General features: G+C 41.7%; 1 protein-coding gene across 1 annotated transcript; it reads left to right on the forward strand.

The window, feature by feature from the left end:
* Positions 1-6,782: 6,782 nt before the first annotated feature.
* LOC144502008 (ribonuclease SLFN12-like) lies at positions 6,783-14,455 on the forward strand. Its single transcript, XM_078226026.1, is given in 4 exon segments — positions 6,783-6,859; positions 13,398-13,492; positions 13,495-13,846; positions 13,849-14,455. Coding segments are annotated over 3 exon segments (1,053 nt in total). The 5' UTR covers positions 6,783-6,859; position 13,398.
* The last annotated feature ends 10,261 nt before the right edge of the window (positions 14,456-24,716 follow it).

The raw sequence follows: 24,716 nt of genomic DNA on the forward strand, positions 1-24,716 counted from the left end.
TTTCTAAATGCGCATACATCCTATCTCTAAGAATCCTCTCCAACAACTTCCCGACCACGGACGTCAAGCTCACCGGCCTTTAATTTCCCGGGTTATCCTTCCTACCCTTCTTAAATAACGGGACCACATTAGCTCTCCTCCAATCCTCTGGCTCCTCACCTGACGAGACAAAGATTTGCGTCAGAGGCCCAGCGATTTCATCTCTCGTCTCCCTGAGCAGCCTGGGATAGATTCCATCAGGCCCTGGGGATTTGTCAGTCTTTATATTCCCTAAAAAACCTAACACTTCCTCCCATGTAATGGAGATTTTCTCTAACAGGTCAACAGTCCCCTCCGAGACACTCCCAGTCAACACATCCCTCTCCTTTGTGAATACCGCAAAGTATTCATTTAGGATCTCCCCTACTTCTTTGGGCTCTCAGCATAATTCCCCACTTTTGTCCCTGAGAGGTCCGATTTTTTCCCTGACAACCCTTTTGCTCCTAACGTATGAATAAAATGCCTTGGGATTCTCCTTAATCCTGTCTGCCAAGGACATTTCGTGACCCCTTTTTGCCCTTCTAATTCCTCGTTTGAGTCCACAGATCCTTAAAAGTGGCAGCATAGGTGGAAAAGCTGGTGAAGAAAGCATTAGGCATGCCTTCATCGGATGGGGCAAATGAGTACAAAAGTTGGGAAATGATTTTACAGGTATACAAAATGTTGGTTAGGCCACATTTGGAATATTGTGTCCTATTCTGGTCACCACACTACAGAAGGACGTGGAGGCTTTGAGGAGAGTACAGAAAAGATTTACCAGGATGTTGCCTAGTATGGAGGGTATTAGCTATGAGGAGAGATTGAATAAACTGAGATTGTTCTCCCTGGAAAGACGGAGGCTGAGGGACGGCCTGATAGAAGTTTATAAAATTATGAGGGGTATAGATAGGGTGAACAGTTGGAAGCTTCTTCCCAGGGTAGAAATGACAATTACAAATGACAAGGTGGTAGATGAGGGCAGTGCGGTTGATGTTGTCTACAGGGACTTTAGCAAGGCCTTTGACAAGGTACCGCATGGTAGGTTGTTGCATAAGGTTAAATCTCACGGGATCCAGGGTGAGGTATCTAAATGGATACAAAATTGGCTTCTTGACAGAAGCCAGAGGGTGGTTGTAGAGAATTGTTTTTCAAACTGGAGGCCTGTGACCAGCGGTGTGCCTCAGGGATCAGTGCTGGGTCCACTGTTATTTGTCATCTATATTAATGATTTGGATGAGAATATAGGAGGCATGGTTAGTAAGTTTGCAGATGACACCAAGACACTAAGTGGCATAGTGGACAGTGAAGAAAGTTATCTCCAATTGCAATGGGATCTTGATCAACTGGGCCAGTGGGCTGATGAATGGCAGATGGGGTTTAATTTAGACAAATGTGAGGTGATGCATTTCAGTAGATTGAACCAGACCAGGACTTACTCAATTAATGGTAGGGCACTGGGGAGAGTTACAGAACAAAGAGATCTAGGGGTACATGTTCATAGCTCCTTGAAAGTGGAGTCACAGGTGGACAGAATGGTGAAGGTGGCATTCAGCATGCTTGGTTTCATCGGTCAGAACATTGAATACAGGAGTTGGGACGTCTTGTTGAAGTTGTACAAGATATTGGTAAGGCCACACTTGGAATACTGTGTGCAATTCTGGTCACCCTACTAGAGAAAGGATATTATTAAACTAGAAAGAGTGCAGAAAAGATTTACTAGGATGCTACCAGGACTTGATGGATTGAGTTATAAAAAGAGGTTGGATAGACTGGGACTTTTTTCTCTGGAGCGTAGGAGGCTGAGAAGTGATCTTATAGAAGTCTATAAAATAATGAGGGACATAGATCAGATAGAAATGATATGGCCAACACATTTTCTTAGAGTTCCGCACCTTGAAATTTCCCATTACATCACTGATCAAGAAATTCAGACTTCCAGCTGAAAAAAGTGGATGGTTCTATGTTCTATTCTCTACTTCTCAGTTGGCCAGAGACATGCAAGAACAACTGCTATCTAAACAATGCCAGGGAGGCCTGTTAATTGATCACAAAATGGCATCCCCCACGGCAATGGAAAACACATTAGTTTTGTATCTGAATGGAAATGCTAATTGATTATCTTTGATACCAACTCTCATCCTTTGAAGTAAAGGGATCATTTACAGCACAACTGTTTACAGGTTAATAGCTATAACACCTTTTTCGAACTTTGGGAGACATAGGCCCAGATTTCAGTCCCCAGGTTGGTGGCACAGAGATGGGATATTTCCTGACTCTGCAAACTGGAACGTTACAAATGGCCACCCACAGGTGGAACTTTCATTCTGAGGAGGTGGGCTGGATTGGAAATCGGGCTTGTTGCCCCCGAAACGAACGTGGAGGCTTTCAGGTGCAAACACAGACTGGGCGGAAGACCTGGCTCAGTTCTCTGACTCTTTGTATAAATGAAAAAAACAATTAACAGCCCTCACCTCCCTCAGGCCCACACATTCTCAATGCCCCATCCATACCAATGCATATCCCCAACCCACCCCTTTGTCCTCTCATATCCCTGATGCCAATCCATACACCTCTACTCACCCCAATGGTCCCTCATGGTCTTAGATCCAGTCCAAAGATGTGCAGGTTAGGTTGATTGGCCAAATTGATTGGCTAAATTGTCCCTTAGTGTCCTGAGATGCGTAGGTTAGAGGAACTAGTGGGTAAAATATGTAGGGATATGGAGGTAGGGCCTGGGTGGGATTGTGGTCGGTGCAGACTCGATGGGCCAAATGGCCTCTTTCTGTACTGTAGGGATTCTATGAACTCTTTATGCTAATTTAGTGCTAAATCATGCTAATCTATGCCCCCTAACACACTCATCCCCTCCATGCCAGCTCGCTTAGCATCCTTTACATTCCTTGACAGGTTTTTGGACAGATGGACTTTCCTTTCACAGCTGGACAGTTCTTGGTCAATTCTTTGACAGCTGGACAATTTTTTCAAAGCTTGACAGCTTGTTGACAGCTTCATTGAGTTTGTGCATAAAAAGTACATAATCGTGTGCACTTCAAACAGTGCCTTACCTCTCCCAAAAGTTTCCTAGGGCCTTACCTTTCCAAAGGGGTACTCTGGCTAACCAAACATATCCACTAAGTTCAGGCCTCTTACCTGGTCTAAAGTGCACACTCCTAGCCGAACAAAATTCCACTTCAATAGAGGCATCATGTGATTTAAATAGCCTGCTGCCCTGTGAATTGCACATGCATAAACCTGATCCCTACTCCAGCCCTAGCCTTATGAAATGCCAGGTTTGAGGACAGAACTTAGGATTTTCAGCCATTTCCAGGATTTTTGCCACAATGGAGATGATCTTCACATTTAATATATTCATTTAATCTTGCCAGTTTCACTGTAATGTAATTTGTCTCCTCTGTGGTCTTCTTGATTACAGGATCTTTCCCACAGTGCTCCAGCTCCTGCTGTGATGATACTGTGCTTTTAAGAAACGTATTTATATCATGTTTCTTGTGAAGACTGTGTTTAAAATTCAGTTCTGTTTTACATGTTGCCGATTTATCTGCAAAACAAGCTGCTCGTATGCTGAGAATGCAGGTTAATGATTGATTTTAGCTAGGAATGTGTTTGTTTTAATCTGAATTCATGCATTTTTGTTCATTTGGTTTTACTCCTGGGGTTTGAGAATAGGGTTTTGAGTAGGTTGATTGACAGAGACAGTTATGTGCTTGATGGGATGAGTTAAGCTTGCAGAGAAAATACACAGTTCTATTCATTTTAAGTCAGTCAGGTTACTGCTGGGTTCTGAAAGGAGGAAGAGTTGTCTCTCTCTCTCTCTCTGGAGGCTGCTGTTTAGGACCTGCTAGAAGAATTAGGTCTCTCTCTCTCCAGAGATGTTCTGCAGGCTCTATGGCTGGCAGCCCAAATACAAGCACATAACATTGTGGTTTGCTACCTGATTTTAAAGAGGAGTTTGTCTTTCAGAGGAATATTGCTTGAATTGGAACTAAGAGAGATAGGGTAGTAGTTCAGAATTGTATCGTGTCGTGTTTAAGTATTTGAATTGGTAAAAGTTAAGCTAATTTATTTGTTATAGTTAAACTGTATTGTTAAATAAAGTTTGTTTTGATAAACACTTCCCAGTTTGTCAGTAGAATCACACCTGGAGTGAAACATTTTATCCTCACACTAAAGCCAAAATAACAAATAGTTGGGCTGGGATTCTCCCAAAAACATTCTAAGTGCGAATTTGCTTAAAAACTGAAATAAATTCTGCTGGTTTCTTTAGTTGGATTTTCAAAATGAATCTCCCACACTCTGTGCATCACAGAGTGCCCTAGCATGAATCATGCTGAAAATCTGTAAGCGGGGCCTATTCCCGCTGGAGAGGCCGGCAGCATAGCGCTGAGCGGACCACTGCGCATATGACAATCTGTCAGAGTGGAGATTGAATATGCACAGTAGCCCTGCACTGCCAGCACAGCAACCACTCCACCCCCCCCACCCCCAATCGCTGCAACACAGAGCCCCCCCACCCCGATCGCTGAGCTCCTGGATGATTCTGACATCTCCCCCTCAAACTCTCCCTGTAAGAAGAATTTTCTAAGGTGTCCCACTGGGGTGCCTTGTATGTAGTTGACCTCAACCAATAACTATACAATGTCTTTTGCAGTCTATGTAAAGAATGAAAAGGAATTTATTTACTAATGCATGCATCAGGAGAAAGACACAGTCAATGAGGGGTGACTGTCCTCTGAGCTAATCTCGCAATTGTTATATTATTTTGAACATTTCAATATCCTGCCCAGCCTCGTTAATCAGGCTGGAGAGTCCAATCACAATATTAAACATTGTTACCTCAACCAATAATGTTCCACCTGTCAACAGGATTAGGAGATCATTAGCTCATCACCCCTGTAGGTTCCTTCCCCATTACCTAGGAAACCTAATCTACGTCAATTCCGGTAACGAAGGCCATTGCTTGCAGCTGTGAATCTTAATTGGCAAAAGGAGTCATTTTCTGCCCGATCTGGACTCTTCTTATCAGATTGCGAGACTCCTCCAGCCACACTACCCATGAACAAATCCAAGCCCTTACATACCAGGCCTATTAAACTTGCTTTCGTGTAGCCAAAAACAGAAGCTGCCTTTCTGTGCTCCATTGTATTAAAAGAATTCGGCCTGTCTACCACTGTGTTTCCCATCATGCTACATTCAGAACAAAGTTGGCCAAGTTGCACAATACATATATATTGAAAATACAGTTTAGGCTTATAGTATTTGGTTAATTTGTCATTATACAGTTTATAATACCTTTGCAGTTTATAACAGCTTTGCATATTTTGTTCCAGGCACATTGTGAATTCTCACAATATATATAAGGCACGTTATAATTACCTTAACTTTACTTATTTAAGTAAAACTAAAAAGGGCTCCATACTAAGAATTCTGTACCACCCCATCATTCCCAGTGTCTACCTCCATGGCAGTCCCAATCTCCCTCAGCCCTGACCCCCACCAACACAGCGCTGACCCCCCCCCCAAACCAGGTAGGCTGACCCACCCTGATGGCCAGCCCGACCGCAGTCCTCCCCCTCTGTCGCTGATCCTTATGCTGAGTGGCAGTAGGACCCTCCACCCCCACCGATCTCCCCATAGGCCCAGCCCCCTCTCAGGCCCCCATGGCACTGCCTGATGCCTGTTGGGCAATGCTAGGCAGGCAATGCCCAGGGGGCACCCCCTTAGCCCCAACCTCATGGGAGGCCTCTATAGCCTCCCTTCATTGCAGCGGGTTTGGGCCACCAACTCCCCGTTAGTGAGGAGCAGTTGTAAATCCCACTGGAGTGAACTACTCCTGGCATCTGTGGGGAGGGGAGGCGGGGGGGGGGGGGGGCGGGGGGGGGCGGGGGGGGGGTGTAGTGGTGAAGGAGTTAGCGGGCTCAGGGATTTCAGTCCCAGGCCCACTAATGATATTAAAAGCAGCTCCGCGCCGATTTCTGGTGCGGAGCTGACGGTGCCAGAAATCCAGAGCCATGGAGGCCATCCCCTCGGTCTCTAGTCTAACTTCATAATATACTTTGGTGTTTCTGATCTCGTACCCTAACACTGTCCTCAGTCCACATTCCCCTTGCCACCCACCCATGCCTCCCAGCATTGCTCTGGGCCTTGCCCATCACCCTCTGTTCTTACCTTCGTCCTCAAACTATGTTTGGCCTTGGAGGGAGTACAGAGAAGGTTCACCAGGTTGATACCGGAGATGAGGGGGTTGGCTTATGAGGAGAGATTGAGTAGATTGGGCCTGTACTCGTTGGAGTTTAGAAGGCTGAGGGGAGATCTTATAGAGACATACAAGATAATGAAGGGGCTCAACAGGGTAGAAGCAGAGAGATTCTTTCCACTTAGAAAGGAAACAAGAACTAGAGGACACAGCCTCAAAATAAGGGGGAGTCAGTTTAGGACAGAGTTGAAGAGGAACTTCTTCACACAAAGGGTAGTGAATCTCTGGAATTCTCTGCCCATTTAAGCAGTGGAGGCTACTTCGTTAAATATGTTTAAGTCACAGGTAGATAGATTTCTGATCAATAAGGGAATTAAGGGTTATGGGGAGCGGGCGGGTAAATGGAACTAAACCACTATCAGATCAGCCATGATCTTATTGAATGGCGGGGCAGGCTCGAGGGGCTAGATGGCCTACTCCTGCTCCTATTTCTTATGTTCTTAAGCTTCTCCGCTCCTGTTCTGAACCTGCAATGAAGTCCAGGGCTCCATCTAATAGAAAACATTTGTTATTGCTGGTAGTCCTGGAGCTGCTGCCGTTATTGCACCAACCAACTTCAGCCATTAGGTAAACCTAGTCAATATAAAAGCACTGTTATGTAGATGAATGTAATTTTAAAAACATTTTACATTGTATGCTGTATTTCTTTTATATTTAATGCTGCACTTTGTTTTGCAAGTTAATTCAACCAGCAATGTGTAGTGCTGCACGTGTGGCGTAATATTTCAGCTTGTGCATTATTTTTAGTGGGTGAGAAACATCCAAAGAAACCTAACTCTGGCTTTAACATTAATTCCTTTAGGAATCCATGATTCATTTAAAGTTGTTTCTTTATATTTGTACTTCTCAGGAACACACCCACAACTGCAAACGTTGGAAGTCAGTTTTACTGAGAATGTTCGAATTATATCTTCAGCCCTATTTCTGTCATCTTTCGTGTTCAGTTTTTCATGCAGCCTGACTCTTGATCTCCCAGCTCAATAAAATAATCAGAAACAGGAGCAGGAGTAGGCCATTCAGCCCCTCAAGCCTGCCCTGCCATTCGATAAGACTATGGCTGATTGTAGTCTCAATTTTATTTTCATGTCTGCTCCCCTTAACCCTTGACTCCCTGACAGATTAAATATCTGCCTAACTCCTTAGTATATTCAGTGTCCCAGTCTCCTCCAGATTGTGAAAGAAAATTCCAAAACTAATAACTGAGAGGAGATATTCTTCCTAATCTCCAAATTAAATGAGAGACTGTTGAACTGTACATCTCAGTTCTAGCTTCCCCCATAAGGGGAAAAATCCTCTCTAAAATGTAGAGCCCCCTCAGAATCTTTTATGTTTCAGTAAGTTCAACTCTTATTATTCTAAACTCCAATGAATATAGGTCCAACTTGCTTAACCTTTGCCCATAAGGACAATCCCAACATCCTAGGAAACAGCCCAGTGAATCTTCCCTGAAAATGCTTCCAGTGCAAATTTATCTCTTCAAAGGCTTCCAGGTTTCTAACCTAGCTTTAGATACATCACAAATTGGAAACTGATGCTTGGCCATAACCAGAGTATTGCAGTTTTTGCTTCTCCAGATCTGATTAGAATAACTTTCCCATAGACATAGGACTTTGCAACTATCTCTTGCTGCCATTTCCATGAGTCATAGAATTTGACAGCACAGTAAGAGGCCCTTCAGCCCATCGTGTCTGCACCATCCATCAAGCACCTATCGGATCCCATTCTCCAGGGTCTTAACTGTGGAACCGTGGAGACGGTGGCCTCCCTCCATGGCAGCTTATTACCTTTGTTCAAAGGCTTGAACCAAATTTATTGGTCTTTAAACCTCCTACCAAAGTGGCTCTAGGGTTGAGTTCTAGGTTTACACTATATTCACAGTTATGCCGATATATTCAAGAACATGTTCCCTCGATTTCATAGTACTGGGATCCAATGGGTTACACTGGTTAGATGTTACATCAAAGGGAATATGGTGATGAAGACTTTAGGTGAAATTGGCAGTGTTCGTTCTGGTTTTCTCTCCAGATGCCACTGCCACAAAAATGTTTCACGCTGACAAGTTGGGGGAGTGGTGGGCCTCAATAAGCCGGCAAAGCCCGGCTGCATTGATATGTTGAAAGGGCGCCCTGATGAGAACATGAATAAACCTCCTCCCAGCCCAGAGGTCCCAGAGTCTCCCCTCCACCCGCCACCCCCAATTAGGTTCCCACTGGGGTCCAGCCCTGGCACTACCCCCAGGCACAGGTACAGGATGTAGGCATCGTTGGTTAGGCCACCATATATCGCCCATCCCTAGTTGCCCTTGAGAACATGGTGGTCAGCTGCCTTCTTGAACAGCTGCAGTTCATGTGGTGTAGGTACACCCTCAGAGCTACTAGAAAGGGAGTTCCTTGCAACAGCAAAGGAACAGTGATAAGTTTCCAAGTCAGGATATTGAATGGCTTGGAGGGGAACTTTATGCTGTGGTGTTCCCATGTATCTGCTGTCCTTCTAGATGGTCATGGTTGTGGGTTCCGAAGGTGCTAAGGAGCCTTGGTGAGTTTCTGCAGTGCATTGTTATACAGCTTTAATTTAAACACCTTCCCAGCATTCCAGTTTAATGATTAGATTTATTGTCACATGTATTAGTATGCAGTGCAAAGTATTGTTTCTTGCGTGCTATACAGAGCATACCGTATATAGAGAAGGAAAGGTGAGAGTGCAGAATGTAGTGTTACAGTCACAGCTAAGGTGTAGAGAAAGATCAGCTTAGTGCGAGGTAGGTCCATTCAAAAGTCTGATGGCAGCAGGGAAGAAGCTGTTCTTGAATGGGTTGGTACGTGACCTCAGACATTTGTATCTTTTTCCTGACGGAAGAAGTCTCACAACACCAGGCAGGTCATGGGGGTTACAGATAGTGTGACATGAACCCAAGATCCTCGTGTGCAGATCTTGGCTATCAGTTTCTGCTCAGCGATGCTGCGTTGTCGTGTGTCGTGAAGGCCGCCTGGGAGAACGCTTACCCGAAGATCAGAGGCTGAATGCCCGTGACTGCTGAAGTGTTCCCCGACAGGAAGAAAACACTCCTGCCTGGTGATTGTCTAGCAGTGTTCTTTCATCCGTTATCGTAGCGCTTGCATGGTCTTCCCAATGCATCATGCCTCAGGACATCCTTTCCTGCAGCATATCAGGTAGACAACGTTGGCCAAGTCACAAGAGTATGTACCATACACCTGGTGGATGGTGTTCTCACGTGAGATGATGGTCTGGCACGTCTTGCAGAGGTTGCTGTGGCAGGGTTGAGGTCGTGGTCGCTGTTCTCCTGAAGGCTGGGTAGTTTGCTGTGGACAATGGTCTGTTTGACCGATGTCCTTCTAGATGACTAAGAGGAAAGAGTCGAATTGGACTTGTCCGGAAGGCTGCTGCCCTCGACTCGACATGTATGACCAAGCCGTCAGGAGGTGCGTCAATGCCAGATTCATCAGCCGCACTCAAGACGGCCCCGAATGTCACCCAAGCACAACACAACGCCACCCGCGCTCTCAAGACCAACCGCAACGTTGTCATCAAACCAGCAGACAAAGGAGGGACCATCGTCATACTGAACAGAACAGATTACTGCAAAGAAGTGTACCGACAAGTGAACAATGAGGAACACTACAGACAGTTACCCGCAGATCCAACCAAAGAACACACCCGTCAACTCAACAGACTGATTAAGACCTTTGATCCGGACCTTCAGAGCACCCTCCGTGCTCTCATCTCACGTACTCCCCACGTTGGAGATCTCTACTGCCTCCCAAAGATACACCCAGCCGTCCCATCGTATCAGGCAATGGGATCCTGTGAGAGAACCTAACCGGCTATGTCAAGGGCATCCTGAAACCCACTGTACAAAGAACCCCCAGCTTCTGTTGCGACACTATGGACTTCCTACAGAAACTCAGCACGCATGGAGCAGTTGAACCAGGAACACTTCTCGTCACAATGGATGTCTCGGCACTCTACACCAGCATCCCCCACGACAACGGCATTGCTGCAACTGCCTCAGTACTCAACTGCCAATCTCTAAATGCAATTCTACAACTTATCCGCTTCATCCTGGACCACAACGTTTTCACCTTCAACAACCAGTTCTTCATCCAGACACACACAACAGCCATGGGGACCAAATTCGCACCTCAATATGTCAACATCTTCATGCACTATAAGACCTCTTTCACCACACCGGACCTTCAACCAACACTATATACCAGATGCATCGGTGACATTTTCTTCCTTTGGACTGATGGCAAACAATCACTGAAACAACTATATGATGACATCAATAAGTTCCATCCCACCATCAGACTCACCATGGGACTACTCTCCAGAATCGGTTGCATTCTTGGACACACGCATCTCCATCAAGGACCTCAGCACTTCACTGTACCGCAAGCCCACGGATAACCTCACGATGCTCCACTTCTGCGGCTTCCACCTTAAACATGTTAAAGAAGCCATCCCCTACGGACAAGCCCTCCGTATACACAGGATCTGCTTAGATGAGGAGGATCACAACAGACACCTCCAGACGCTGAAAGATGCCCTAATAAGAACAGGATATGGCGCTCGACTCACTGATCGACAGTTTCGACGCGCCACAGCAAAGAACTGTACCAATCTCCTCAGAAGACAAACACTGGACACGGCGGACAGAGTACCCTTCCTCGTCCAGTACTTCCCGGAGCGGAGAAGCTACGACATCTTCTCCAGAGCCTTAAACATGTCATCGATGAAGATGAACATCACGCCAAGGCCATCCCCTTTGCCTTCAAACAACCGCACAACCTCAAACAGACCATTGTCCGCAGCAAACTACCCAGCTTTCAGGAGAACAGTGACCACGACACCTCACAACGCTGCCACAACCTCTGCAAGATGTGCTGGATCATCGACACGGATGCCTTCATCTCACGTGAGAACACCATCCACCAGGTACACGGTACATACTCTTGCGACTTGGTCAACGTTGTCTACCTGATACGCTGCAGGAAAGGATGTCCCGCGGCATGGAAAATTGGGAAGACCATGTAGACGCTACGACAAAGGATGAATGAACACCACTCAACAATCACCAGGCAGGAGCGTTCTCTTCCTGTTGGGGAACACTTCAGCAGTCACGGGCATTCAGCCTCTGATCTTTGGGTAAGCGTTCTCTAAGGCGGCCTTCATGACACATGACAACGCAGAATCGCTGAGCAAAAACTGATAGCCAAGTTCCACACACATGAGGACGGCCTCAACCGGGATGTTGGGTTCATGTCACACTATCTGTAACCCCCACGACTTGCCTGGGCTTGCAAAATCTTACTAACTGTCCTGGCTCAAGACAATACCTCTTTAACCTGTGCTTAACCCTCTCTCCACTCACATTGTCTGTACCTTTAAGACTTGATTATCTGTAAAGACTCGCATTCCAACCATTATCTTGTAAATTGAGTCTGTGTTTATATATGCCCTGTTTGTGAACACAACTCTTCAGTCACCTGAAGGAGCGACATTCCGAAAGCTTGTGCTGCCAAATAAACCTGTTGGACTTTAACCTGTTGTTGTGAGACTTCTTACTGCTATTAATAACAATCATATAAATCCAAGCCACATTGTCTTGGTTAATGTAAACAACTTCCCTTATCTGGGAAGCTTCAGATCACAACTCCCGACCAGAGCAACTTTACGACCTGCATCTGGTTTTAATGTATAAATTGACCAAAACTCCCAGCATACTTAACTCTCAGCCAGAAATGCCATTTTAAAGCCACTAATGCCATTATTGTTGTTAAATTATTGTTGCAGCCATTCGTTCTCTGTCCACAACATCATCAAATTTAATTTTAGGAGTACTGGTCTGTAGTTATTGAAATGAAATGTAAAATAAAATTCTATTACTTCCTTGTCTGGAGGTAAGTGACACAAACAAACACTTTACTTGATTGGCTACTCTCCAAAATCAGAGAACAGTATCACAAAACGTTCCCGACGGTGGGGGAAGTCCTAGGGGTCATAGTTTGAGGATAAGGGGTAACTGAGAACCGAGGTGAGGAGAAATTTCTACACCCATTAAGTGATGAACGTGTGGAATTCACTACCACAGAATGTCGTTGATGCCAAAATGTTGTGTGATTTCAAGAAGAAATTAGATGTAGCTCTTCGGGCTAAAGGGATCAAGAAATATTGGGAAAGGGAGGGTCAGGATATTGAATTTGATGATCAGCTGTGATCAAAATGAATGGTGGGGCAGGAACGAAGGGCCGAATGGCTTACTCCTACTTCTAGTTTCTAGGTTTCTATCACACTTTAGTTTTTTTAAAAAACTTTTTCCAACTCAAGAATGCCCAGTCCATTCTTCCTGCCAATTTGTTTTTTAATTCTTATATGGGATGTGGGTGTCACTGGCTAGGCTAGCATTTGTTGCGCTTGAACTGAGTGATTTGTCAGGCCATTTCAGAAAGCATTTACGAATTAGCCACATTGTTGTGATCTGGAGTCATGTGTAGGCCAGACCAGATACTTTCCCTAAAGGACATCAACAATGGTTTCATGGTGATCATTAGACGTTTAATTCCAGACAATACATTCTGCACCCTCTCCTTTCCTTCTCTAGGAACAGTATGCTTTGTCTGTATAGCACGCAAGAAACAATAGTTTTCACTGTATCTCAATACATGTGACAATAATAAATCAATGAAATTTTTATTCAAATTTCACAGTCTGCCGTGGCGGGATTTGAACTGGAGACCCCAGAGCATTACCCTGGGTCTCTGGATTACTAGATCAGTCAAAATATGAATGTGCCATCTCCTCCCCAGGTAAATGATAGACCCTGGTTCCCAGGCCCCAAGCCTGGCCTTCAATTTATCCTCTTCACAATTAAACATGAAAGAGAGAAAAGAGTTGACCAAGTATCTCAGGCCACATATCTATTGAGGATATAACTTCAATGTAATAATTGCATTTCAGGCATATTGTGTGGTATGAGCACCATACACAATGTTTAGTACGTATTCCTTGAAATATGAACAACACTTGGCACTTTGCTGTGTGTGAGTGCCAGATAATACAGTCTCTATGCTTTATTTCATTCCAGGATGGCACAAGCAAACATTCAAGAGCTGTACCCTGACTTGGTGCTGGACGCAGGCACAGCAACTTTTGGGAAGGAGCAGAGGAAAAAAATGAAAGACAAAAATTAAAAAGACGACAATGCAAAAGAACAGTTAACCATGCATGTGCCCTGTTAAACTCCGGGGGTGGGAGTTTCAAAATAGCAGTGGAGAATGAAAATTATAACCAGGATGAACATGGAATTGGCTCAGATATAGAAAGTGAGCTGTTTGATCTTGTTAAAGGTTCAGTGAATCAAGACTTCTTTGATTTTGAGTATAAAGATGGAATCATGCAAATTTTTGTGCGGCCTTGGGCGAGTGAAATTAACAATAGGGTGCCACAACTTTGTACTATAGCATGTAATACATACAAGCGACAAGCAAGTCTGACAAATCAAATTATTCCACTCGAGGTGCCAAATTTCCTTACAGTGCTGATCTAACAAAGAAAAAATACTGTTTATCTCATAGATGTAAGGCTCATCAATCAGCTTACCATATGTTAAAGAGAACACAATTTCAGTATGGTGAAATATTGGGTTTCAATGAATCTATGCATATTGAATTTAAAGACTTTTCTGGGGAAAAACACCCAGAAAGGATTAAGGAGGCACTGCCAAAGTACATCTCTGCCTTTGCAAACACAGATGGAGGTTTTTTATTCATTGGTGTCGAAGACACCAAAAGAGAAGTTGTTGGATGTGGACTGTTCATTGAAGATCCTGGGTATTTTGAGAAATTAGCATCTAGAATTATACATAAACTAAAAACTGTGCACAATCACACCCACCCAAAACACATTGACTATAAGCTTAATGTTGCCAGAGTTATGAAGGAATCAAAACAATACAACTTTTTATTAATATTATATGTGAAAAAATTCTCTGGTGTAGTGTTTTTTGATAACCCGGACTGCTGGAAGGAAGAAAATGGCAAAATTGAAAGAATGCAACTTCCTGAATGGGGTCAAAGGATGACTGCAGAGCCAGGTAAGTATCCGAGTTCTATAAAATCTGTTAAATGTCACTTTACATGTTGAAAACAGGGGAGGGGGTGGGCTTGAGGGGAGATTTTACAGGAAAGCAGCTTCTATTTTATCTAACCCAAAATTCCAATTAAAATACACTATCTACACCAATTAACCAGAAAGTAATTACAACTAATAGCAGAAATAATTTATATTAAAATGTTTGGGTTTCTGACAATGTAATTTGAAAGGAATTATTTTTCTCTTTCCTGCTTACCCGAATATCAGAATTATTTTTCTCTTTCCTGCTTACCTGAATATCAGAGGCCGAATGCCCGTGACCGCTGAAGTGCTCCCCAACAGGAAGAGAACAGTCTTGCCTGGTGATTGTCGAGCGGTGTTCATTCATCCGTTGTCGCAGCGTCTGCATAGTTTCCCCAATGTACCATGCCTCGGGCCATCCTTTCTTGCAGCGCATCAGGTAGACAATGTTGGTCGAGTTGCAAGAGTATGTACCGTGTACCTGGTGGATGGTGTTCTCACGTGAGATGATGGCATCTGTGTCGATGATCCGGCACGTCTTGCAGAGGTTGCTGTGGCAGGGTTGTGTGGTGTCATGGTCACTGTTCTCCTGAAGGCTGGGTAGTTTGCTGCGGACAATGGTCTGTTTGAGGTTGTGCGGTCACGGGCATTTGGCCTCTGATATTTGGGTAAGCGTTCTCCAAGGCGGCCTTCGCGACACACGACGGCGCAGAGTCGCTGAGCAGAAACTGATAGCCAAGTTCCGCACACACGAGGACGGCCTCAACTGGGATATTGGGTTCATGTCACACTATTTGTAACCCCCACAGTTGCCTGGGCCTGCAGAGTTTCACTGGCTGTCTTGTCTGGAGACAATACACATCTTTTTAGCCTGTCTTGATGCTCTCTCCACTCACGTTGTTTTGTTTCTTAAAGACTTGATTAGTTGTAAGCATTCGCATTCCAACCATTATTCATGTAAATTGAGTTTGTGTCATTATATGCTCTGTTTGTGAACAGAATTCCCACTCACCTGAAGAAGGGGCTTGGAACTCCGAAAGCTAGTGTGGCTTTTGCTACCAAATAAACCTGTTGGACTTTAACCTGGTGTTGTTAAACTTCAGGCAGAGTGATACCAGACCTTGAAGTTGACGGGAAATCACAAGTCTTGAAGGGTGTTGGTGGGGGAGGGGGGGGGGGAGATGGGTGTGGTGGGGGAAATGGATGTTGGAAGATCACATGCCTGGGTGAAACGGTCGGAATTGAAGATAGGATCAGTGGCTGTAGGAATAAGGGAGCCTTGATATTGGGATCAAAGCTCTTTGGGGCTGGGGGAGGAAGGACAATGAGCTGGTTTCTGATTGCAGAGGCTCCTAGGACACTTGGATTCTGAATCTAGAGCCCCACCTTGATGTACCTCAGAGTTAGCTGATATTTGGGGGGAGGGAAACCCAGTTGGCAACAGTAACGGTTGAAAACACATATTACAATGAAGCTCAATGCCTCATCACCATATTTAAAGTTCTAATCCACCTCTTTAAGCTAGCTGGCCACCCTTCAGCCTCAGATAAAGTTGGAAATGGACAGTTTGCAGACAGGATTTGATTGGGGAACAAATTTCCCAGACTTTAATTTCCCAACTGATTATTATTTGAGGTTAAAGTTATCCCTATGCAAATGGGCAGGATTCCAGAATGCACCATCTGAAGGAGTGAAACTCTCACTTTTAATTGTTCACTTTCTGGCAGTCATTAATAATTATTACCTGCTTAGAAGGATTCAAACATTACTAATTACAAGAATTAGTGTGTTTTAACAAGCAATTAATGCACCAATACAGCAATTTTGTGAAAACATTGGGCGATCTATTATTTCCACACAGCTAACGGTAGAGTTACACGAATCATACAAGACCAACTTGTGGAAACTCTCAATTCTCTGGGTATTTATTCCTTGCCACTGGTTGCTGGATGATTTACAATTAAATCATTGTACAAATATTGTTTCATATTTGCATAATAGCCTAATTATTCAGAATTATATATTTACTATTTTATTTACTTTTTTCCAGTGAAATCAGTATGGGACTGGACCACGTCGATAAGGAATTGTTTAAAGATTATCCAGCTCTGGGGAATCTACTGCCTCAAATTAAATTACTGAAGAACTGGGTTGTAATGTGATACACTGCTTGTGGGCACAAAGAGTGCTCCAGTATTATACACCATTGTCAGACAGACAAGTGATGCAGTTTTCAGGTATTCAAAAGCAAACTGGTGAATCCAGGTAGCTATACAGGAAAACTGTGTGTAATTCCCAAAATCCTTTGGTATCCTGACCATGAGTCAGACGAAGGTGATAATACATCTACAGTGCGATTGGACAATGTGCATGAGGCCAAGTTACAAATTTGGTACCCAAGTGATGGGGCGGCACGATGGCATGCTGCTTCTTTTGTAGTCTTTTTGAAGTGTAGTCACTTTTGTAAGAAATGCAGCAACCAATTTGTGTGCAGCGATTTCCCACAACTAACAATGTGATAATAACCAGACAATCTGTTTTAGGTAAGTATTGACAGGAATACCAAAATATTCAAAATAAGGACATGGGGTTATTTACATCCATGATGGCACAGTGACACAGTGGTTAGCACTGCTGCCTCACAGCGCTAGGATTCAATTCCAACCTTGGATGACAGGAGATGGCACGTTTTCCCCACCCATGTCTGTGTGGGTTTCCTCCGGTTTCCTCCCACAGTCCAAAGACGTGCAGGTTAGGTGTATTGGCCATGTAAATATATGGGGTTATGGGGATAGGATGAAGTGTTAGCCTTGGAGAGTCAGTGCAGACTTGATGGGCCAACTAGCCTCCTTCTGCACAGTAGGGATTCTATGGATTCTAAAATGAGGCGTGAATTTAACACCTCTTCCAAAAGGCTACACCTTGGACAATGTAAGTACTGCACTGGAGTGTCGGTGCCTAGATTTTGTGCTAAGTCTTCTGACTGGAGGCGAACATGGTACCAACTGAGTCATGGTTGACAATCCTTCCCAAAATGGGGTTAAAGAGCTGAGCATTACATCTTTGATCCCATGTGTGTAAGGCTTATTAAGTATTGCTTTTGAAATAATTGTGTCTCAAATGAGATATTCTGGAGTGATATTTTCCACTAAATTGATATTTTAATTTTAGGCAAAACATTAAATGCTGTCCTGCTACAAGGAAGAGTGTCATGATGAAAACATTCTCAAAGGTGAAGCCCATTGATGTTGACAAGGCTGAAAACCTCTGCCAAGGTGATAGTAACAAGTACACTCACACTGAGGGAATCTTCTGGAGTTTCATAGATTACTGTCAAACTTCCTATATTTATTCAATATTTATTGAAAAGCACAATCTCAGAGAGGAATTGACAAAAGTAGTCCAAAATGCCACAGAAATAAACAAAGTAGTTCACTCTCAAATGAATATTAAATTACATGACAGGAAAGATAGAAAACTTCTGAAAGATCTACTTAAGGGAACTACTTATAAGCATTATATTACTTGGATGTTTGATGAGCCAGAAATAATGGCAAGAAATGAGTTTGTCAAATATATGGAGCCTAAAATAAAAGATTACCTTAACACCGGCTATACAGTAATAGCTATTCTGTGCAGCACACAGGATGAATGCAGTGATTACAGTTTTCTGTTGCAGCTGTTCAAAACACAGAAAATATATGTTAAGTTAGTAAATGCAGATGAAATTAATGATTATAATTCCCCAAATATTATCTTGGTTATTGTACACCAATTTTCAGGTTTAGAAAAGAAAATTGTATTTGGCCTTGACCTTGTTCAGGCACAGATTAAACTAATTGCTAATATTTCTGGTCCACCTCATCTTATATACTATAATACGGCTTCATGTGTTATACAAGAAATAATTTACAGATTATATACGTTTTATCTGACTGGAAAACTTAAACCTTTTCCCAAATATCTTTCCCTTGTGTGACAGAAAGTTGACTAGATTTACTTAAACAAAATCTTTCTTTTATTCAATACTCAAAAAAATTATTAGTTGCAACACTTACTTTAACTCATTTAACTTTAACCCCTTTATACTCCAACTTTAAGATTTCGACTAAAAACAAATAGTACCCACTTGAGTGAACTGGCAAGGCTTCCTCTCCAATGTGAATCTTTCTTGTAGTTTCTTTGTCTTTCTCTGACAATGTCTTCGGGACACATGTTGCGATGGTGATTCTCAGGTTTCCACTGAAGACAAAGACGCGAGCATATATTTTTTTAATCGTGAAACTTTCCAGAAAGCCCTCTGGCAAGGATACCACTGGAAACTGATCACAACGTTCGATTATAGCCAATGAAGTTACTTGTCAACAACTCCAAGTGTTTATACCAAACTACACATAGGTCATTTCGCCTCACCATACAAGGAATAAGGCGGAAAACTTTGGCATCGGGAAATCACGCACTTATTCAAACAACTATCCTTATTTGGTCAATATAGGTGGTGTCAGGTCACATCTCAGGACAGGTCATGATTTGCAGTAGCCTTCTCTGACATGCATGTGTGTTTAATTTAGCTTGACCAAAATTCCCAGCATGCTTGATTCTCATTGTCACTGTTGCTCTTATTTGTTGCTGTTGGCCTACAGAAACTGATGCAAGATTAGGTACCAACCAGAATACTGCCAGGCTGTAACTAAGAATAGAATGCAGATTTTTGTGCACCTGTATGATCATCTTTGTCTTCTTCTGATGTTCTTTATTGCTTATGTAGAATTTGTTAATTAAAATCAATAAACTAAAATTTCATTTATCAATAGATGAGAATGTGTGAACGTAGATATGTACACCACACCCTCAGTAAACTCTCCCCAGGTGAAATTGGCTAGTTATTCACTCTTCAGAGTAGAGCTGCTCTTTAATTGTACATTCCAATACCTACTGTGGGAAGGGCAGGGGTGAGTGTCACTAAAAATACAACTCTGCTTGCAACCACCTGCTATTCAAGAGCAAGTCTGTGCTTTCAGCTGCCCAGTACAAATGTAATTTTTTTTAAAAGAAAGAACACCGAATTTCACCCTGAATAAATTCGGCCTAACACCAGTTTGTCCTATTTACTTTGTCCTCAGCTCCGATAAAGGCTCGTCCAGCCTCAAAACTTTAGCCCTATTCTCTCTCCACAGACCTGCTGAGATTTTACAGCATTTTCTGTTTTTGTACCAGTTTATACTCAGTGATTTAACAGAACGTTATTATTTAAAGTCTCTCACCTTATTAGGGGTTGAGGGAAGCAGTGTTCTAAGAAAACAATCTACTGCACTGCATAAATTGGGAGATTTCTAAAACTTCAAGACTTCCAAGTGTTAGATGAAATAACGTGTATTATGTGTAGCATCAATCTGCAGAACTGCTTTCAAAAATACAATAATCAAAATTCCAAATATACTTCTTTTATTGTTCAGAAAAAATTGAAAATTTAAAATCATGTACAAGAAAATGTATACAGGCTTTAAAATTAGCCAAGGAGCGGATTCCAGAAATCATCCATATATTCAATATAAAATTTCTAGTTAGTTAGAATAGACAATATTTTCCAGTGTAGATAAATGATTACGAAACTCCATCAGACCATAAGCGTAAAGCATAAATCATTAGACCCTCATTTATAGTGCTGTCACTTAGTTTACTCAGTGCTCTGTAGAACCATATACTTCTTTCCCAAAGCAGTAAAAAGGAAACAATAAACCCAAAATGAAAATTAGTTTTTCATCAGTCACTCTTATGATAGATGAAACATTTTAAGCATTATTTCTAATTCTGCTCCTGACACAGTAAGTTGCCTTATGAAAAAATGCATTCAATGCTGTTATATTAAAGACTCAGGGGCAGGAACTCTACCACCTCGCCCATCACGGAATCCGACAACAGAAATCTCCGTTAACCTCGAGCGGGAATTTCCGCTCTCGCCTGAGCGAGGCCGTAAAATCCCACCCTCATTGTTTAAAACCTATCACTGCTTTAAACACTTCGAAATTATACATTTAAGTAGAGAAATGCATTTCCCAAGTAACTATTCTTTGATCACCAGTCTTCACAGAACAAACTCCACTTTCTACTTGATATTTTCAAAATCTCACCAATCAAATTTTTGTAGTAAAACTTGATGTTCTATTACAAAATGAAGTGGGGAAGAAAACACCTTTTATTTGTAGGGTTTATTTCAAATAATTTGTCCAGAAAATTGAATCACATTTTCATGAGTTTCTTTGCCCTCTATTTCCCCAAATTGACTTTTAAACTCGAGTTATACTGCTAAATCCTGTTAACTAATATGCTTGTTGTTGAAAAAGTTCAAAAGATTCCAAAGGGATAACTGGAGTACAATTGCTCATTCTTTGCATCTATTTAACTGAAGATACTTTGGTAGGAAAGGGGAATTGAAATATGGCAAGTTTAAAAAAAGATCTTAAAGTCTGGAAGGCAAAAGGGTTATTGGTACTTCAGGAGCATCAGGTAATTAGTAAAGCTTTCACAAAGGATTTGTTTTAGATTGTCATTTTCAATAAATTCTATTGATCAAGTTCACACTCAATTCCTTTTTGATACAGAACATATTAATAGGTAAAACACAACAAGGAAAGAAAGCCACGGATGGTGTTGTTTCAATCTTCTCTTCGTATTTTTGCTGAACAAGTTACAATAATAGTGATATGACGAGCAAAGTTAATTATCAAAAATAATCAGTTGATTTTAACTCCATAATGGGCAGGTTTCTCCATGGACTGACAGAGCAGAATGTTAACGTCTCCATTCCATCTCTGCTTCAAATGCTGCTGTCTTCCAGATAGTACATTGCTTTTTGGTTTTCTCAAATGCAAGGCATTTGAAGTATTAGTAAATGGAGCCACTTTCACTGTCAATTTCAGGTGAACAAATGAACATTACTAAATCGGTTTTCAACCAGATTTGGTTTGACGGCTGATTCAAACTCTTCGCATAATCAAAGCCATTCCCAGCCCATCCATAACTTTCCTCTAATATAACAGGTTCCTCAACCCAGGACCCTTTCATATTTATTTGCCAATGCCTAGTACACAGTATATGTCCAACATATGTATAGTTCATGGACCTGTGCTTAATAGCAGTGAATCATGTTGTAAAACAAATGTACAACAGTTACAGGTTATTCAAGTCTTCTGCTCAGTCATTTATAGGAACCATTACTCTTTTGATGAAATCTTCCTTCATCCATTGGTAGATTTTCAATCAGTTTATGTAATGATTGTCAAAGGTGAAAGCATGTTCCTCTTGCAATAGATTTTGTTCTCACACTGGTTCAAATACACATCATGGGAACCCCTATCCTTAGACTACTCAACACAAACTCCAATACTTAATGATGGATAGTACAACTTGATCAAAATATTTCCTCATTTTATACATGAAAATAATACTCTAAACATTTTTTTGGAATTTTAAAAACAGCTTAAATTTTTTTTGAAAAACCAGTACAGAACTGATGAAAAATGATTGCCATGAAACGGTAACTCAGAGTAAAGTACTGTAGCAACAAATACAAAAATCGACTGTATAAGCTTTAACAAGATTATAAAAAAGAAGAAAGTGCAAGTAAACATAGGTCACTTAAGGCAGAGATCGATGAAAGGTTATTGACCTGAAACGTTAACTCTCTTTCTCTCTCCACTGATGCTGCCTGACCTGCTGAATATTTCCAGGATTTTGATTCTCCTCCTCACCCTACCGCAGCTCCCTTGCTGCTCAGCTGGACATGTGACACCACCAACAGAGTAAACCAGAGCACCTTTTAGGAAAAGCTGCGGGGAATGGAGAAATTGTTGCCAATTTCAGTGTAATCGGACCTTTGCTGTCAGCTGTGGAACCTGTTATCCCAAGATTTCCAGGTTGGTTTCCAAATGAAGTTGCTGCTGTTAGTTAGGAGTCTCTCAGTGAACAGAGAGTTTGTAAGAACTCAGAAAATTGAAAAGAAAATTGGCTCTTCTTTAAATGGGAAGAATTACACTCCTGAGACTTTTTCCCCTTTATGGGTATGGATCAATTCCCCATAAAGCCAGAAATTATGGTTTTCTTTTCTTTCCATCCTGTGCACAAAAAATGCCCTTTCAGCTTCTGCACCTTTACTGAAAATTTGAAAGCAATATCTAAGGCACTTCAGGCAACATTGAGCTCCTCGCTGCTTTTACTTTTGGACTATAGACGTTGTCAGTTTTGCATAGGGAGTAATAAGCCAATTCTCCCAAACAGCCTGTCAATTTGGTACGAGGTCTGTAAACCAACATCAGAATCTATATCACTTAAAATATGCAAATCACATCATTAAGAAAAAATGAAACCGAAACATAGCACAGAGTTAGAAAGAGAATAGGTAAGTTCATCATGTTACATTAACTCTTTGATTTGCAAAATGAATTTTAAAGAAATTGAATAGGAGACCAGTACAGGAAGGCAAAAGATAAGCTGAATATCCATGGAAGAAAAAATAAAAAAGGACGCCCATTTTGGCATACAATCTTCCAATGAGATATTGATATAATTGAAAATACATATATGTGGAGAAGACAAGAATGAACTGGAATTTTCAGTACTGTCCTTACCATGGTGCTTTCTGCTGAGGCCATTTTGCATTATTATAGCAAAAAATATATTAGCAATTTAATTTTGTTTTAAAAAGGAGAGCTAATCCAAACTTAAAAATGTCAGCAGCTATCAAATAGTACACAACCAGATAAAATCTGTAAACACTACAGTTCACTCTAGTTGTAGAAGCTTCAGCAACTTGTAAATACATTTATCTGTAGGAGTTAATTTTTCCAGATTACAGCATTTGCATAAATGACATTTATACAAGTTTCATTGCCAGATACCTAAATCAATTGGAGGTAAATTTCCTGTGACCTCTGCCACCATAACTTTGGCAGAAGGATACCCACTTGTAAATTCCCAGTTACAGTTGAATCTTTCCCACCATTTTATATTGAAGTCTTCACAAACAATATACCCATCACCAGCACCTTTATCCAACTTCTCAGCAGCCCCATTTAGGCTTCACCACATGGAAGGAGAGGTAAGAAAGTGTTGGTGTGTGTGCAAGTATAAAAGACAATCTCTGAAGATTGGTTGTCAACAGGAAACAATACTGCCCTTTAGATTAGGCCTACCACATATTCACACACTAAATAGCATTCATCTGATATGCCAGGGTGGGAAGAAATAAAGATTCTAAAATATGAAGAAGGAAATCTACAGGTAGTGCAGTCCTCCTGATGTCAGGCAAGCGTAAGATAGCATTTATTAATTAATGATTATTTGATATATTTCTTCCCACAAACTAAGCCATTGCTGCCACAATGGGTGCAACACAAATGTCTTTTTTAAGAGAGATATAGTTTCCAACATTTTAGCAATAAGAAATATTTTGTTACCCATTTAGAAAGACCTTTATAGAATACTCATATTGGAAACTTATGAAATTTGCTTACTATTGTTGGGTTATGTGGAAGAGATGGTTGGTGCTATACTGGGATTTTGAAGTTTACAATATGAAAGGACTATGGTCAGATTGAGGTGGATTCATAAATCACATCTTGCGACATTCTGGTCTAAGGACAACAAGGCTCTTCAAAAGTTTGCAATGTAAACGCAACAACTAAAACTTCAGTTGACCTACATCCCACACTAGTTATTGCTTTCAAGATACAGGTAGCACCATTTCAATTACAGGCATAGTCAGTTCACATAGTTGAAACAAAGTTTGTGCTAGAGAATAGATTTAAAAGGACAGGACAGTTTGTGAAAAAATGTGGCAGGAAACAGCTTTCAATCCTGAGAAAAAGTGGGAAACTGTAAACACATCTCTGCAGATGGACAGCGGCTGCAATTATTAGAACAGTCATAGGTCCAGAGTAACAAATACAAAGGCTGAACAGATTGATTAGAATTCAAACATCAGTACACACTAAAACATTTGCATGTTGAAAACTTAATTGGCAAAAGAAAAATCACTACACAGATAAGGTTACTTAAAGGCACAACAGATTTTAAAATTCATCCATAAAATCCATTTCAAATAGTGCATTTGGTGTCATAAGTTTTCTTTGGTGAGGGGGAAGAAGGAAAGATAAAAAAGATTTCTAGGGAAATTGTTGACATGAATTTAAGATCAGACAATGATGGTGTAGTACTGTCAAAAATGGAAATCCAGTACCTACAAAGTGACAGAATGGATAACTTCAAGGACTCAATTTGGAAGGGCAGTGGA

The sequence above is a fragment of the Mustelus asterias genome, chromosome 12, assembly GCF_964213995.1.
Source record: "Mustelus asterias chromosome 12, sMusAst1.hap1.1, whole genome shotgun sequence".
NCBI classification, from domain to species: domain Eukaryota; kingdom Metazoa; phylum Chordata; class Chondrichthyes; order Carcharhiniformes; family Triakidae; genus Mustelus; species Mustelus asterias.